The sequence below is a fragment of the Equus asinus genome, chromosome 4 (assembly GCF_041296235.1).
Source record: "Equus asinus isolate D_3611 breed Donkey chromosome 4, EquAss-T2T_v2, whole genome shotgun sequence".
NCBI lineage: Eukaryota > Metazoa > Chordata > Mammalia > Perissodactyla > Equidae > Equus > Equus asinus.
Window position 1 is genome coordinate 25,238,480 of NC_091793.1, and position 17,644 is coordinate 25,256,123.

The 17,644-nt window shown below is 60.1% G+C and overlaps 1 protein-coding gene across 4 annotated transcripts; it reads right to left on the bottom strand.

Moving 5' to 3' along the window:
* Positions 1 to 524: 524 nt before the first annotated feature.
* Positions 525 to 16,765, bottom strand: RASD2 (RASD family member 2). Of its 4 annotated transcripts, none has more exons than XM_070506986.1 (3): positions 16,608 to 16,765; positions 6,567 to 6,846; positions 525 to 2,918 (listed from the first exon to the last, which is right to left on the bottom strand). In XM_070506986.1, the coding sequence occupies exons 2-3, from the start codon at positions 6,835 to 6,837 to the stop codon at positions 2,389 to 2,391; spliced, it is 801 nt and encodes a 266-aa protein (XP_070363087.1). In that variant the 5' UTR covers positions 6,838 to 6,846; positions 16,608 to 16,765; the 3' UTR covers positions 525 to 2,388. The 4 variants fall into 4 exon arrangements, with proteins under 4 accessions (XP_070363087.1, XP_014688197.1, XP_014688195.1 ...); XM_014832711.3 differs by lacking the exon at positions 16,608 to 16,765 and adding an exon at positions 13,000 to 13,203; XM_014832709.3 differs by lacking the exon at positions 16,608 to 16,765 and adding an exon at positions 11,553 to 12,042.
* Positions 16,766 to 17,644: the final 879 nt, after the last annotated feature.

Here is a 17,644-nt window from a genome sequence, read left to right on the forward strand (position 1 = left end):
CACTCCTTATCGTGGGGCTCTCCTGGGCTCTGGAGGGGGTTCAGCAGCATCCCTGGCCTCTACCCAGCAGAGGCTAGTAGCAGCCCCCAAATCTTGACAATCAAGAATGTTTGCAGACATTGCCAAATGTCCCAGGGGAAAAAAATCAACACTCCACAGGAGCCACACAGAACTCACACATATGGTGACCCCAAAGGGCTAACGGTCCAAGGGGGAACCCCAAAAGGCTGACAGTCCAGGGGGCCCACTCCTGTCTGGCCTGGCCACCCCTCCAGAGGGACACAGACAACTCAACACACATAACCCTGGGCGGCCCAGAAGGGCCAGGGCCCAATAAAGGGCACAACCTCCCATCCTGGGTGCCCCCACCCCTACCTACTGAAGCTTGAAGACTGCCTCAGTGTGGACGCGCAGGGTGAGGGCCTGGGGCAGTGCAGTCCGGGGCGGGAGAGGCCAGCTTCAGTGGGGGAAGAGGCGCACCTCCTCTTGGAAATGCAGAAAATACACATGGTCAAGGACACAGCTTAGAAACGAACCCACTTTAATCGGTAGTGTACACAGAGATCTGAGGCAGGGAGCACGTGACTGGGTGAGACCAGGCCACACACCTGTCCTGGCCAAGGTACCTGGTCCACTTCGAAGGGTCAGGCAGGAGCCGGGCGGGGACACAGAAGCAGGGTCAGAGCTGCTGCCTTGGGGTGTATGGGGTGCAGAGCTGGGGCCGGAGCACGTGTATATGTGTGTGTTCACGTGCTTACATGTCTGTACATGGGCACAATGTACACAGAATCCCCAGGAGCCCTCCCAGACAGACTCAGGGAGAGGGTCAGGAGAAGACGCCTCAAATCTCTGAAGGCCCCAGGGGCTGAGGCAGCCTCAGGAGAGGGGCCCATCACAGTGTGTGCTGAAGGCCCAGACCTGGTCCTGCTTCCGCCACTCAGAGACTCGCTGTGTGACCTGAGGCAAGCTCCTCCCCCTCTCTGGGCCTCAGAATGATTCACTAGATGATCTCCAAGGCTCTTTGCAGCCCTAAATGTCAATATTTTCAAGATTAAGATACAAAACGTGTTTAAGAGCTGATGACAAGAGTTTTTGGTCTACAGGTTCAGATCCCGCCACGCCTGGCGTCCAGCACGTCCACTCCCAGGTACGAGGGAAAGACCCACCGGGAGCTTTTATCACCTGCCTCTCCCGGGCTCAGCTCAGGCTCCCAGCTGCTCCTCCACGCCTCCCAACAGCTGGTGTGCAGAAGGCAGTGGACAGCAGGGCTGGGCCGGTGAAGGGACAGAGGCCGGGCCGGGGAGCGCCCTGGCCTGGGGGGCGGAAAGTGCACTGCTCACCTTCTTTGCTTCCCAGCACACGGTGGGCCCTGCACCCAGCAGGTGCTCCATAAATGTCTGAGGAACGAGCACAGTGGAGGACAGCCTGGCACTCGAGGGCGCCAGGGCTGGCGCTCGTCACTTCCCCTCTGAGTCTCAGCCTCCCCCTCCGTGAAATGGGGGCAGGAGCCGCGGCCCGGCCTGCCTGCCCCACCGTGCAGGGGTCCACGGTGAAGGTGTCCAGCTGCAGATGGGCCACGGGACCCCATCCGGACACGGGAGGAAGGCGTCCCCAGTGGAGGCCGCGTATTGCACTTGGGTAGGGGCCTAGCCAGCGAGGGGTCACCAGGCTTGCACAGTACAGTAACATCCACTTCTACCGCTACGCATGACATGAAAACAGCTGCAGCCACAAAGCACAGCCAGCGGACGAGAGGAAGCGGGGCGAAGAGGTGGAGGAGGGCAGTCCAGGATGTGGACGTGGTCTGGGAGATGTGGCCGGCCTCCCTTCGGACACACAGACGCCCCTGCTCCATGTCAGGGACAGCTGGGGGGCTGGGGGAGAAACAGCTGAGCCAGAAGGCAAGATTTTCAGGGTGGGGGGGTCTCCCAGCCGCCACCTAAACCAAGCTGGGTCTTACACCAGGAGAGCGGCCACCTCTCCCCTCTGGCTCTGGGCGTTGTTTTCAATCTGTGACTGTTCCAGGGGGCGCTGTTGGAGGCGGGGGTCCCGGCCCCTCTGGCATCGCTGTTTCTTGCATCCCAAGGACAGGAAAGCTCCGACGGGGGTCCCCGCATAAGCCCAGGGTGTCCCCCGACCTTGTTTCCTGCCCCGCAGAGACCCATCTCCCCACGGAGGAGACGAAACCACGGGGGAGCCGTGGAGAAGAGGGATTCGAGGGAAGCAGCGGGAAGGCAGGAGAACGTCCAAGGTCAGAGGCCGGGGTCCTCCAGGCTGGTGCCCAAGGTCACTGAACACGACTGCTGTGGGGTCTTGTCCAGGGGACATCGGGGGCCATCCCGTAAGGCACCACCCAAGGCGCCCCCCCCCCCCCAGCCTCCCTCCTGCTCACTGGATGGTGCACTTGTCCCGCTCTCGGGCCTGGCCCTCCCGAAGGACCTTGGCCTTGATGTACTTGAGGTCACTGTTGACGCTGGGCCGGCGGGCGAAGGGTGACACCATGCCGTAGGCGTCCATCTCCTTGACGCGGCGCATGCAGAACGGCCTGGGGTGGAAGGCGTCGCCGTACTGCACGGAGATCTTGCGGTGCAGGGCCGGGCTCATCTCGTGCGGCAGCTTGGCCATGCTGAAGAGCACGTAGAACATCTCGTCCACGTTGGTGTTCTTCTTGGCCGACACCTCGAAGTAGGCGCAGTTCTCGTCGCCCGACACCAGCAGCTCGGCCTCGGTGGCGGGCACCTGGCGGCAGAGCTCGCCGTGGTCGTTCTTGTTGCCGCAGATGACCATGGGCAGCTCGGCCGCCTCCTTGGTCTTGTTCTTCAGGCACGACTTGACCTCCAGGATCTGCTTCTGGAGCCGCTTGACCTCGTCGAAGGACTCCCGGTTATCCAGGCTGAACACCAGGATGAAGACGTCGCCTGCGGGAGGGAAAACCCAGGTGGTGAGTCCAGAGGCCGGCGCCCGACCTCCCTTGTGGGCCCCCTCTGCGTGACCCATCACCCCGCCCGCTGACGTTTAGGGGCACTGAGCCCTTCGCGCAGCATCACTGACTTAGCGCTCCACTGTCTCTGCGGGGACATTCTGTTATTCTCCCATTTTCCAGAGCGGGAGACTTGAGGCCCGAGGGTTAAATCCCTTGTTCGAGGTCCCGTAGCTAATGTGGGCGCATATGGTTCAAACCCAGTGAATTCACCCTACGCTTCCCTGCAGGGCTGGAGACGGGTGAGTGAGTTGTGCACCTGTGCGGACTTGTTCGAATAATAATAAAGACAATTTCCATGAGGGCCGGGGTCTTGCGTATCTTGGTCAGTGCACATCCCCAGTGCCTGGACTAGAGCCTAACACATAGTAGGAACACAGAGAGTTGGCATCAGGCAGGCTAGCTCAACATGCCTCCTCCACCTAGTAGCCACACGGCCTTGAGCATGTCATGCGACCTCTCTAAACCTCAGTTTCCCCATCTGTCCCCAGCGGATGAAGTCCTGGCCTGTAGGATGATTTTGAGCATTTCAACGAGACAATGACTGGGCAGCGGCTTATGCCTGGTGATCTTAGGTCTCAGTAATAATGATGAGAACAAGGCACCTGTGAGCACCAGCGTGGGTCACGTGCTGCATGCCCACTTTTCCCCTTGACTCCTCCCAAAACCTCTGTGAGGGAGAGTTCATCACCCTCATGTTACAGGTGAGCAGCCTGAGGCTCAGAAAGGGCAAACAACCTGCCTAAGATCACACAGCTCAAAGATGGCCAGGCCGAGATTTGGACCTGATTCTGTCCTCACCTAGCTGGTGCCCAGCACCCAGCGAGGGCTCTCTGCTCCTTGAATAAGTCACGGACGAGTAAGTGAACGCCGGCCTCCAGGGCCCACACCACCCCTGCCTCAACTCGCTGCATCGGCCAAGACACGTCTTTGAGTCTGAAACACGGACGATGCAGAGGGGGGCAGGGGTGGCAGGGAGGGCGAGGGAGGGCCCGTGCCTGCAGCCCAGTTTCCAGATCTTACTACAGTGAGCACAGCCTCACACCCAAGGCACCTTCCACACTGTGGCTTAAATTCGCAAGAACCTGGGGGGAAATGTCAAGATCCCTGTTTTACAGATGAGGAAACTGAGGCTCAGAGGCGCGGGTAACTGGCCTGCTTCTCAAGAGAAGACTCAAGCGGTTCCAGCTCCTGGCAGCACCTCTGTCCATTCCTCTGGGCCCCAGAGCGCGCCATGTGCCCCGGTAACAGCACATGTCACAGCCAAAACTGTGTCCGGCCAACAGCGTGCTCTGACCAGTCAGCTCGCGGGCACAGGGAGACCTCATCCCCCTCGTGGTCTCGGAGCCTAGCGCACAGTGGGTGTTCACAAAGCTGGCTGAATGGACAGGATGGGCTGGACGAATGACGGTGTGAGCTGTTTAGAAAGGCAGCGCCAGCCTGGCAACCGTTTCCGCTCGTGCTGCCAAACCCCGTCCCATTGGGCTAATCCTGGGCCCCTGAGGACTCGGCGGCCTTGACTGCGATGCCAAGCTCCAGAGACGCGGCTGGCAACGGAAGCAGGGCTGGTGGCAGGATGAATGCCTTTAGCATCTCCTGGGCACCAGCACCAGGCTGGAAAATGAGGCCAGGGTCGGGGGCTGGCGGGGAAGAGAGCAGGCAGCAGACAGGTGTGCCTGGAGTGATGTGCGCACGGGAAGAAGAGATGACGAAAATACTCTATTACGGGGATAACACCATGAATGTCAGCGTGTGCAAGGGGCGTCCAGGAGTGTCCACGTCAGACTGATGGGGTGGTCACCTCCGGGGAGGGGGAGGATCCCAGGGTTGGGGTCATGGGTCAAGGGAGCTTTTTAGCCTTTTCTGCATGCTTAAAGGAAGGTGTGAGTATATTATTTGTGTAATTAAAAATTAATTTGGGAGGCCAGACCCATGGCGTAGCAGTTAAGTTTGGCATGCTCCACTTTGGTGGCCTGGGTTCACAGGATCAGATCCCAGGTGAAGACCAACACTACTCATCAGCCATCCTGTGGCAGCAACCCACATATAAAGTGGAGAAAGATGGGTACAGATGTTAGGTCAGAGCTAATCTTCCTCAAGCAAAAAAAAAAAGAGGAAAATTGGCAATAGATGTCAGCTCAGGGCGAATCTTCCTCAGCAAAAAAAAAATAAAATAATAATTAATTTTGGAAATTGCATGTGGCTCCTCTCCACATCTCCTTTCCCTCCTTCTGACGTTAGCCCCATTTATATGGGTGGGTGCCCAGTCCTCTCCCCAAGGCAGGGAGAGCTGACATTCCAGCAGTAGCCACTGTGTGCTGGAAGCACCCCCCACCACCACCACTTTTGGTCAGTCCTCACAGCCACACCGGGGAGAAGCAAGGTTATGCCCGTTGTGCAGCTGGGGAGACAGGGATTCAGACGTCTGGTCACACGTCTGGGCCACCAAGCAGTGAAGCCAGGACTGGAACCCAGGTCGACCCAGGGCTCCTGCTATCCACACACTCCTCTCCAAAATATGGGGTCTGGGGGGTGCAAGTGCGATCTGGGTCAGATGGTCAGCAAGGACCGCCCGGAAGAGGAAGCTGTCCACCTGGGGCATTCATGGAGGGTCTGGGGCAGGGGACGGGAATGGCTCCGGTTTCTCGGCGCAGAAGGGTCTCTATCTGGGGGGGTTAGTGATGGCTGGAGGGTTCCTCACTCCTTCCTTCCCTCCCTCCCTGCCCGGCAATGCGAGGGGCAGGCCTGGGGAATGACCCCACGGCCGCAGCGGGCACACTGCGGCTGAACCTAAACCCAACAGTTACTGTGCACTTCCCGCGTGCTCACCACGCACCCACAGACAGTGACACGTTTCATTCTCACCATGCCCTCTGGGGTGGGTGCCAATGTGATGCCAGTTTACAGATGAGAAAACTGAGGCACAGAGACAAAGTCACTTGCCCAGGGGTACAAAACCAGGATGCAGTGGAGCCAGGACAGGACCCAGGTGGCCAGGTTCCCGGGCCTGCCCTCTGAGCCACCGCACAGAAGTGCCTGAGTGATGTGAGGATGGTCTGGCCTTCCCCGGCCCCCTTAATCCCCACAGTCTCCCACTCCCTCCCCACTGCTCCCCTCCTGGCAGGTTCCAGAGGCTACAGGGGAGCTTGGTGGTAAATAAAGCATGAGAGCCAGACGGCCATCTATCAGCTGTGTTACCACCTGGAGTAACTTAACCTCTCTGGGCCTCAGTTTCCCCACTTGTAAAATGGAAGCTAAAACCTACCTCCTCGGTTAGGTGTGAGGATTACATAAATACGTGCCCAGCTCTAAGAACGGGTCTTGATAAGTGTCAGCCGTTGCCATTACTGCTACTACGATTGTTACTGAGCCCCCAGCTGGGGCAGGGCCCCTGGCTGGACACTGCCCAGTCCTGCCCTACCTCGCTGAGATGTGGGAAAGGCCTGGGGCGTCAAGAGACCGGAGCCCAGCAGACTGACCACGGGCCCCGGAGCCCTGCCAAGTCACCTCCCGCAGGAGGAGAAGGCAGCAGCCCCTTGGTTTCTGCACCCGCATCCCCGGCGCCCACACCCGCCCAGGCACCCACCTGTAAGGATGGAGAGCCTGCGCATGGCGGGGAAGGGGTGGTTGCCGGACGTGTCCAGGATGTCCAGCTGGTACATGTCCCCACGGATGTTGTAGACCTTGCGGTGGAAGTCCTCGATGGTGGGCGTGTACTGGTCGTCGAAGCGGCCGTTGAGGAAGCGGGAGACGATGGAGCTCTTGCCCACCCGCGAGGCGCCCAGCACCACCATGCGGTAGGAGTTTTTGGCGGGCACGCTGAGCGCGCAGTTGCCGCTGGACAAGGTCTTCATCATGGCTCGGGGCTGCGGCAGAGAGCAGGGAGCAGGCGTCAGGGGCCCTGAGCCCGGCCCTCCTCCGCGTGCTCCTGTCTGGGTCTCAGTTTTCTGTCTGTAAAATGGGCTCAACTCACGGGGCTGTCGTAAAGAGCTCTGCATATGGGAAGACCTCAAAAAGGCTAACTCTCAGGCCCCGTCCTCTCCATTCTGGCCTCCCAGGAGCCTGTGCCTGCAGGACAGGGCACAGGCCTTCAGCATGGGCATGGGGGCTGTGACCTTAGAGCCCCCCGGGGAGAAGGGAAAGGCCACGTCCAGACCAGTCCTCCATGCCCAGGGCCACGCTGCCCTGGGATTTTCACCCCCAGGCCCTGGGACTTTGGCCACCTCCAGGAGACCCAGGGACCTGGACTAGGTGATGCGGGTCAGAGAAACAACCCAGGAGTGACGCAAGCCGCTCAGAGCTCCAAGGGTTGATGGTTCCAGAGCACACCCAGAACCTTCCATAGGAGCCTCTTGGCCTTGTGGAAGAGGCAGAAATGGACCCAAGCTCCAAACCCCAAGTGGAGATGTGCAAACCTCCAGAGGCCCTGGGAGGCCCTCCCCAGAGGCTGTTCACAGCCAAGCCCTCCTTTCCGATTTGAGCACCCCCAGAACCCCCGAGCCCTGAGCCCCAGTCGCCCTAGTCAGTGTGAGCTCTGCTGAGACCTGCCCCTGATCCATAGCTCATGATAGTCCCTCCCCCAAAACACCCTCTTCGCTTCATGTTTCAGGGTCTGGCCCAAAGGCCACCTCCTCTCTGAAGCCCTCCCTGACTTCCCACCCCACCCCAGCAGGAAACCCTCCCCTCTCTAGAGAAGAGGAAGTGCAAATGGGCACAGACCAGCTGAAATACAGACCCTCTCTGCTCTCAGCAGGTTGCCACCCATGGCTGTGCAGGTTGGGCACTGCACCAGGCACCCAGAAAGTGGGGGCTGTCTTTGCAGAGTCCATCTGCTCAGAGAAGGCACCTTCTTTCAATCTGCACAAAAGGCAGCACCTGCTAATACGCCTGGTCCTGACCCCCGGTGGCCCTAGGTCAGGAGCCTGGAGCACCACGTCCATTCCCCTCAAGGCTGTCTCCAACCTGGTAACGTTCGATGTCTGCCGTGACTTGAACATTACAGGACCCGAGGTGGACACACCTCCCATGTGCGGGTCTCCCGTGCAGGGCACTCAGGCCTCCGTGTCTGCTTGCCCAGCCCAACTGAGAGCCGCTGAGCAGTAAGCCGGAACCCAGAAAGACCCTTCTAGAAAGCTCTGGCTGGCAGCGCCTGTCAATCTCAGTAGCATACGTACTCCCACATGGCCAGCTCCAAGCTATAGGACAGCCGCTATGAATGAAGGGACACGTGCAATGAGGCCGCTCAGCACCCTGCAGACCAGGCCCGGAGTTGTGACAACAGCCACCACTGACCAAGCCGGTGCCGTGTGCCAAGGAGAGGACAGCGACAGAAGCTGACATTTATTTCGCAGCCAACAGATGCCAGAGTCTTCAAATGCTGTGTATGTCACAGCCCACTTCGGCCCTCAGTAACCCCCCAAGCTAAGCAGAGTTGCCCCAATTTACAGATGAGGAAACTGAAGCCCAGAGAAAGTTTAGGAACTTGCTCATGGCCACACAGCCAGTACCCAGCCAAGGGGGGACTTGAACCCACACAGTGTGGCCCTGTGCTGCGGAGTCTTCTCACCGCCTCCCCACGAGGTACATATTATCCTCCTCTTTCACAACGAAGGACCCTGAGGCTCAGAAGTCTATGTGACTGGCCCGTTTAGTTAATAAGGGAGCCAGGACAGTGACGCCAAGCCTGAGCCCCCCCCCCCCGTTCCCCTCCCTGTTTATGCTTGAAGCCACCTCTCAATCTATCCCACAGGATTTCAGTGCATACATACAGCAGGCACTCAATAAATGACCCATGAATGAATGGAGCGAGTGGCTTTTCCTCTGGAGCCAGCCCGAGGCCCCCTTCTGGGGGCTTCTCCTCCACCCCCACCCTGCCTGCCGGCCCAGGGGCTGTGCTCAGGAGGGTCTCGGTGCCCCGGGCACACCCGGGGGCGGGCAGTGGGGAGAGGGGGCAGCAAGACCATCCCCAGGGAACCCTTCTCAGTCTCCTTCGGGGCTGGGCAAGCCGGCCTGGGCCTCTGGTAGAGATAGGGGCAAAGAGGGCCCACCCATGACAGCCCCCTCCCCGGTCCCTCGGCAGGGAGCCTGACTCTGCTGGGGATCACCTCCGTCTAGACAGAGAGAGGAGGAGGCCAGCAGCCCCCAGGACAGTCTTGGTCTCCACCCCTGCCTGCCCCAGCCTCTAGCCCAGAGCTCCTGGTACCGTGCTAATGTCAGTGACTGAATGGGCCCAAGGAAGTCAGAGACGGGGGCAGGGAGTCCAAGAGAGGAGGCAGGCAGGCAGAGAAAGGAGGCAGAGAGTCAGAGAGAGGAGGCAGGGAGCCAAAGAGAGGCAAAGGAGAAAAAAACATGTGGCTTTCCTCTCTGAGAGCAGACTGCGAGTTTCACATGGCCCCAGACATGTGGGGCTGTGTGAGCTGCCCAGACACCTGGACACCAGGTGACAGTGCCTCGGTGGGTCCCGCCTCCCACCCCCACCTCCTCCTTCCCTCTCCTCCCCCTGAGGAGGAGGCACCGTGGGTAGCGCTGTGGGCACAGCTCCTCAGCCGCTGCCTGCTCTCCTGTCTCATCCTCAGCCAGGCTGACCCCACAGCGAGGAGCACACAGGGGTCGGAGTTCAAAGGGCCCTTTGAGAGTTTAGAGTCCCACCCAGGAGGCCCAGAGAGTGGTTAAGGGGGACCCCCGGGTCATTCTAAGGGCACCTGGGAGGCAGAAAGCCCCGGAGCAGAGGTGCAGTGGGGCCATCCTGGGGGAAGCATGGGCACAGCCAGGCAGCTTCCATCACACTGGGTGCTTTGTGTCCCTTATTCCAACGACTTCACAACAGTCCCATCAAGAGGGGTCTGCCATCGACCCACCGGACCGATGGGGACACTGAAGCTCCGAGAAGCTGAGTCACCTGCCCCAGCTCACAGATGACTGGCTGGGCCAGGATTAGAATCAGGCCGTCAGCTTCAAAGTCTGGGCTCTTACCTCGATCCAACCCACCTCCTGGCCAAAACCAGAGTCTTTTTCAACAGTGTCTGACTCAGTGAGCCTCAGCTGGCATCAGGCAGGGCAGCGACCCCTGAGGGCTATTATACGTTCATTCCCTCTCTCTCCCTACAAGCAGCTGGGGGCGGGCACCCTGCCCACACTCTCCCCCAAACCCTGCCCAGCCAGCTCCCAGCAAACGCTTCGGCGGTTTCACCCGTTTCTTCCCCTTCAAGCCCCTCCCCCAGGGCTTGCCTGGAAGACGCAGGGGTCAGATGGTCAAGGACGGCAGGACGAGAGTCTGGACACGTCCTCCTCCTTGTGAGTACCCCAGAGCTTGTCACTGCACTGGCGCTCTTTCCCTCTCTGCCTCCCACACACCTTAAGCATCCTCCATCCACGCACACCCCATCCACGCACACCTCAGCCTCTCTGGACACACGTGTATTCACTGGCCTCCATGCCCACACTGAGGGGACTCCTGGGGGCTTTGCAAAGCCAACCTCAGCAGCCTTAACAGCTCAGGATGGGAGAAAGCAGGCAGGCATCAGCTTTCAGCAGATCAGCTCTGCCTCTTGCCAGCTCGGCACCCTTGGGCAAATGGCTTGGCCGGAGGGGACTGGTCATCTACCAAACAGGTACACTCTAAACAAACCCACAGCGTGGCCCCGAGAGTTTAGGGAGAAGTGAAGAGGCTGGCACAGCCCCTGGCACACAGCAAGCAGCCTCCTTTCTTTGCGGCACTTCCTCTTGGCAGCCAAGGGGCTGCCTGGAGCAGCCAGGTGGGGCGGGCCTGGAGCACAGGCAGAGGTCTTGGGGGGACCCCATCTTGTCTCTCCGATGAGAGGGGAAGCCTGAATCACGGGCTCCTGAGCTGGCTGTCCACTCCCAGCTCAGCCTCCTATCTCCCATGATGTCCTGGACAACATCCTTTGTCATCCTCCCAGGGCTGGGGGCAGAGAGGTCAGAGAGAGCCCCTCAGAGGCAGGCAGGGGGCAGGGGTCCCTCTGGCTAGCTGAGCACAGGAAACCCTTCCTGGGAAGGAAACACTCCTTGCGCCAACCTAGAAAAAAAGCTCAAGCAACTCTGGACAAGGAAGACACTCCTTAATCTTGCCTCCTCAAAGGAGATGCACCCCAGGCTGAGGGGCCACTGGCGGGTCCCATCCCAGCCGCACCCTCCCCGCCCCAGGTTTGCAAGCTGCAGCTGGCTCAGGAAGCGGGGCTAGCGTGCTTGGGGAAGGTGTGTGTCTCTGCTCCCGGAGTCTCGGTTTCCTCCTGTTTAAATGGGCTCTTACTCCAGATCTCTTAAATGGAAAGCTCCCAGCGCCAGATCCAGCACACAGGAGCAGGTCGCAGAGTCTGCCTTCCCGGGCATAAGGAAAGGGCCCAGCCCCCAGGCCCACACAGCCCTCAACGAACTTCATCTTCTCGGGACAGGCAGTTGCCGGAGGATCCCGGCCCCGAGCAGATGCTCCATCCGCTTAACTTTCCCTCGCCCTGTAAAGCGTCACCCAGCCCCCCGACAAGCCTCAAACCTTTCTTCCCGGCTTGCCCACTTCGCCCAGCTCCCCAGCTCTGGTGGGCTGTCTCGCTCCTACCTGGGAATGGCGGGCCGGGCCTCTGGCACGGCTCGGAGGGCTGCCTGGAAGCGCCTGGAGGTGCGAGGAACCGCCTGCCCCGCCAGCCGCCGCCGCCGCCGCGCTTTCGGGAGTCTGCGGGGTCTCCCGGGTCACTGCGCCCGGCTCCTCCTGCGCGCGGCTCGAGCCGCCAGGCTGGGCGCGGCCGGGCTCGGGGGATCGGGGAGCCGGAGCCCCATGGGCGGCTTCCGAGGGCTCGGCAGGGCCCGGGCGCTGGGCGGGCTCCGGCTCGCCGCCGCCGGCCCGGCCCTGCCCCGACCCGGGGGACTCCGGCTGAGCCAGGTGCCCGGAGGCGCGGGAACGTTCGATGCTGGGGTCCCCGCCTGGGGCTCCGGGGATATGGGGAGGGCGGTAGGGGCGACTCCGGGACGTAAAGAGGGTCCTTAGAGACTCCCGGCGGGTCCTTTGGAGGCGACTGTGTGTGTGTGTCCTGGGTGGGCGAACCCGCCTGGCCGCCTATGCTCCCTTCTCCGCCCGCCCGGGTTGGGGGGTTCGGCGGCTGCCGCCTCCTCTGCCCGCAGCTCGGCAGCTCTCCTCCCGCAGGAGGGCAGGTCCTTTCTCCCCGCGAGGCGACGCCAGCAGCTGAAGGAGGAGCAGGGCGCTCAGCTCCTCGCGCGTGTGGGAGGGGGCCTTGAACGCCGCCCCAAGGCTTCGGAGCTCGAGTTAGCCTCACACCGGCTCCTCCTCCCCTGCACCTCCTCTGGCCCCCAGAGGAGGCGAACTTTCTGCGGGGCCCCGGCTCCTCCTTCCCTCCCTCTCCCGGAGGCGAATGTTTCTCCTTCTCCCGCAGGGCGAGGTCAGGGGTCCCCCCGAAAAGTGGTGGCAGCTCAGGCTCCCGATGGCGGGGCCAGCACGGAAGCCCAGCTCAGCCCCGGGCGCCCTCTGTCGCCCCTGCACGCGGGGCCCGCACACCCCCTCCGACCCCGTGAGCAGCGGGTCCAGCCGCCCCGCGCCCCCTTCTGCCTCCCCGAGCCCGCGCCCCGCCCCCGCCGGCGCCCCGCCCCCGCGCTCGGCCAATGGGCGGCGGGTCCTGCGGCCTGGCGCCGCCCCCCACACGGCTGGCGCTCCGCGTGCCCGGGCGCGTGGGGCCGGGGGCCGGGCGCGCGCACCGTGACCGGAAGGCGGCACGGGCCCGGGAGGCTGACGTCTGCGCATGCCCTCACACGCGCGCCGCCCCGGCCGCAGGTGACCCGCGAGGGGCCCGCCGCCAGCCGCCCGGGACCCCAGCCGCTCCCGCGGGGTCGCGCGCCACCGCTCCCGCGCCCTTCTCCTTCCCGGGACCCCCTGGGTGCCCTCCCGGGTGCCCGATCCGAGCCGCCGCTCCCCGCCCGAGGTCTCGGTGCGCGCGGGACCCCGCGGGCTGGCACATGCGCCGCGCACGTGCGGCCAGACGGGGCCGCCGAGTCACCTTGGCCTGGCGCGCCTGGATGGAGGTCTGCGTGGTGTGCGGTCCGGGGGGTCCTTGGGCAGCGCCTCCCTCGCCTCCATTCTCCTCCTCTTGAACCAGGGCAGATATCGGTTATTCTCGTGCCATACCTAGACACCACTTATTACTTGATGCGTATTTTCTTTAAATCCAAGACCCACTTTTCTTCCCCTTAAACGCTTTTTTTAGACAATCGTTATATCACTGCCTTAAATGGGAAACCAGTATCACTTGCCATAAATAGAAGGTAAGAATAAAAATAAGCCCAAGGAAAACAAAGCAAGGTTATTAAGTTCTGGCTGGAAGCTGTGTCCTGCCAAGCCTTGAGATGCGTCCTCGGTGGAAAAGGGAGATTGGCAGGGTGGGGTGAGGCGTTGAAGAGCTATTAGCACCCAGCAGAGACTGTCTCCTCCGTGGCATCAGGTGGCTTAAAAGAGAATCTTCTCACTGTGCGATGCAGAGAAGGGATGCAGTCCTGTGTTTGTCAAACATATTTTGTCCCAGCCAAGGCACCGTCCCTCACTTCCAGAACCCCTGGCCCCTGGGGATGTCTGCCAATCTTCCCCCACCCCAGACCTATCCTCCCCACCTCATGGTAGGCAGTGGGGGTCTAGGGGACGCCAAGCTGAGAGTCCAGCTCCTTTGGGCAGGAGATTGGCGTTCACGTCCTGTCCCTATAGCCTCCCGAATGTTTGGCCCTGGGCTAGTAGTCATGGAAAGTCTCTGGGCCTTGGTTGTGTCATCTATAAAATGGGCACATACGATAGTCCACTGATGAAAGTGCTCAAATGGTCTTGGACTTTGATTATAGAGTGGCTTGCCCTGCTTGTCCCCGTGCCGTCTTGAGATGCTCCAGGGAGGTTAAGCAGAGAAGATGGGGCAGGTGGAGGTGGGGGCACGGCACTAGCCTCCTTGATCCTGTTTAAGCCCCTAACTGCAGGCTGGGAAATCCGGGCCTCAGAGGGGCTGAGGGACCTGCCCGAGGTCCACCAGCCAGCAAGTGGCAGCTTCCCAGCCCAGCGCTCTTTCCACAACCGGACTCTGCTTCTAGGAACTGGCTTCAGCCCAGAAGGGTTTGTGCTCAGCTCGATGCACAGAGCCTGTGAGCCTTGAGCCGGCCGTGAACTTGGCACCTGGAGGCAGGCAGGGCAGCATGCTTCACCTGGAAGGCTGGAGTCAGGAGGACTCAGGCTGCTGGGCCGGTCCCCCTACCTCCACCCCGGAAACATGGCAGGCGGCCAGCTCTGAGCCTGCCCAGGAACCCATTACCCGCTGCTTCAGCGAGTCCTCCGCCCTGAGAGGGTCACGCTCCACGGACCATAGCCCCACTGGAGGGGGCTGCATGTGGAGCTGCAGGGCCCCGGAGACTCACCTGTCCCCGCCCCACCCCGTGCAGAATGGCTCAGTCCATAAGCAGGTGCATGCACATCAGGAACTGATGCCCAAAGAAGGCTCCTGTGGCGACAGTGCGCCTCCCTCTGTGCCCGCTTCCCTGTCCTCCCCTCGCTAGCCTCCCCATCTCTCATGGACCATTTGGTGTAGCCATCTCCTTCCTTACTGGGCTCCCGGTCATCCCCCTCCCATAACCTGTGACCACGTTCATCTTTTTCTAAATGTGCCACCCCCTGCACAAGAATTTTCAATGGCTCCTCATTGCTTAAGACATAAAATCTAAACACCTGAGCTCAGCATTCAAGGTCTCCAACCAGTATCATGCTATGCACCCTCAGCCTGCATTTCAGCCAAATCAGACCACTTCCGGGCCCCTAAAGCTGCTGGGATCCCCCTCCTCAGGGCCATTCTGTGTGCTGCTGCCGCTGTCTGGCATCCCTTTTTTTCTATCTTTACCCATTGAACTTCTATACATCCTTCAAAGCAAGGTCCACACTTCTTCCCGCTGGGCTTCCCAGCCTTTTGAATGGTGTGGATCTCATCCTCTGGCTCCCGTGGCAACAAAACCGAGCTCTTGCACCTGACCACCCCTTTAAGCCTCAGTTTCTTCACCTGTAAAGTGGGTGTTCTAATAGTAGCTACCTCATGGGTTGTTGGGAGAATTAAAATATCCTGTAAACTGCCTCGCACTGGGGGCCTTGCCTACAGTGGCCTTCCTCGTGATTACTTCCTCTGTGGCCTGTGTCACATCCCGCCTCACGTTTTGGACACATGCCTCCTCACACCCATGAGCACGTGAGCTCCTTGCAGTGGGGACCGAGCCTGATTCATCTTCGTGTTCCCACATTAGTAAGGGCAGCATCTTGCACATGGTGAGTTTTTAATAAATGCTTATTGAATTGTGCTCGGCTGAACAGCCTCCGAGCAGAAGAAATGCACAAGCTCTCCTTGGAGACAAGAGGAAGGGGAGGGCAGACACAGCGAGGCCGGCTTCCATTCCGTCTTCCTCACAGCCCCCCTTATGGATGGGGAAACTGAGGCTCCGGGAGGCTTTTCAAAGTCGGGCAGCTAATGAGAGGCTGAGCTGGGATCTGAAAGACATTTCTCCAAAGGGAAAGAGGATATTTGCCCAATCGATGTCCCGTCACATCCCCGGCAGCTTTCCTAGAACAGTGGTTCCTATCGCTGGAGAGCGTTAAGAATCACCTGGCAGAGCTTTTAAACCATAACAAAGCGCGGGCGCCGGCTCAGAGAAGCTGACTTAATTGCTCTGGGGGTGGGCCTGATCCCCACGCTGTTTAAAGCTCCTCCAAGTGATTCTAACGTGCAGCCAGAGTCGCTAGAGCCGTGGTTCTCGAAGTGTCGCCCTTCGACCAGCGGCATCAGCATCGTCTAGGACTTGTTAGAAATACAGGCCCCACCCCAGACCCACTGAATCTGAAGCTCTGGGGCGGGGCCCGGCTCCCTGCGTGGTAACCGGCCCTCCTAGTGATTCTGATAGAGGCCAAAGTTTGAGAACTACCAACCGGCCAAACCTTAGAGGTCATGTGGCCCGACCTTCCTGTTTTACAGAACGACAGATGGTTTGTGGCTTGACCAGGTTCAACACTCGTTAATGGCAGGCGAGACCCAGAGCCTGGGTCCCGACTGCCAGCACAGTGCTCTTTCCTGCTGAATGCGCCATGCGGGGCTGTGTGGCCCCTAGCTGGGTCTCCAGCCTCGGCAGGCCCAGGCGTGAGTCAGCCTGCGCCTTCGTCAGTGAGTGGCCAGCTGCACAAGCCTGCCCGGAGCAGGGGCACGGGCTCAGGCACCGGAAGGAAGGGCAGAGAGCAGTTAGCTGGAACAGACTGGCCCCATGCCTGGCATTACAGGACCTCGCCAAACCTCCCTGTAGGCGAAGCAACAAGGACAGTGACCCAGACAGTGACCCGGGCCCAAGGTCAGCAGGAGCACAGTAGAACCAGCCACACCCCATGCCCTTCCCCTCATCTGCCCACTTCCGCCTCCTGCTGCCTGCACAGAGATCCTCCTGCCCGCACAGAGATCCTCCTGCCCCACCCTCGACCCCCGAGCCTCATCTCCCAACCTCACTCAGGGGCCTACGTTCGAATCCCAGCTAGACCAGAAGTTTGCTGTGTGACCCTTGAATGGGCTCTTAACTTCTCTGATCCCCATTTCCCAGCACTCCTCCTCCTCACCTCTGAAGCTGTAGCCAGAAAGACCGACTTGAAGCTCCCTAAGCTTGCCAGGCTTCTGCACCTCCGGCCTTTGCACGCGCCCGTGCCTCTGCCTCCGAGGCCCTCTTGCCTCTGAGCTGCGACGCACACTCCTAGTTTTCTTTCTGGGAGCGAGCGGCTCTGCCTCTGGGAAGCCCTGCGGCTCCCCCCTCGGTGCTCCACGGAGCTGCTCTGTAGGAATTCCTCACTCCCAAAGTCTTGACATCCAAACTCACAGGGATTTTTCAGTGCAACCCTCACTGCCAGAAACCTTGCTACTCGCATCCGAAACTCAGCCTCCAAATAGACGTGGCGCAGCCGCCCTCACTCTCTGAGCTTGCTCCCGAAACTCCTGATGCCCACAATCAGTGTCCAGATTGATTTGTTTGTCTGTGTGCCCTCACCTTTTTTAGCACAGAGATGGTACCTGTCACATATTGGGTGTTCAGTAAAAGCTCAATGAATGAACGAATGAATGAATAGTGCTCAGTCTCCTTTTTGCAAAAGGAGCGTTGGGTCAGATCCTCTCCGAGGCCCCGTCTGAGTCCACATTTCTAAGCTGGGTGAATCCGACTGCTGGTGACTCAGGTGCCTTCTAGCCCTCAGGTAGTTTTATGCAAATTAGAAAAAGGTGCCTCCTCCAGGCAGAGGCAGCCCCTCTCCAAGGCTCACAGCTTTGAGGGGGAAAGCACAAGCTGAATTTCCTTAGCTGAGTGCCCTTGAACAGTAAGCAACCTGAGCAACCTTTGTGACCTTATCTAGTCCTTGAAGAATGTGCCATAGGACAGTTTTGCAGGGAGCAGGGATGACCAGGAGGGTGTGATTGTTATACCAGGGTGGACCAAGCTGAGGGTGTGGCTACAACAGAAACAGCCAGAATGGACCAGAGGCATTTAATTATAATGAGGACTGTGCATGCAGCCCCCATTCCTCTCAGGCACAGGGTTGGTCCCTGTAGCTACAAGAACCTATTTTAGCCAGGCCACAAACCTATACAGGGTGGCACTATTAGCCTCATT

What these genes read in the sequence shown, in the direction of transcription:
- RASD2 (XM_070506986.1), bottom strand. Translation starts at nt 6,837, where the DNA reads ATGATGAAGACCTTGTCCAGCGGCAACTGCGCGCTCAGCGTGCCCGCC. An exon ending in CAGGCTCTCCATCCTTACAG is followed by an intron (nt 2,919 to 6,566) that starts GTGGGTGCCTGG and finishes TCCCTCCCGCAG; the next exon opens with GCGACGTCTTCATCCTGGTG.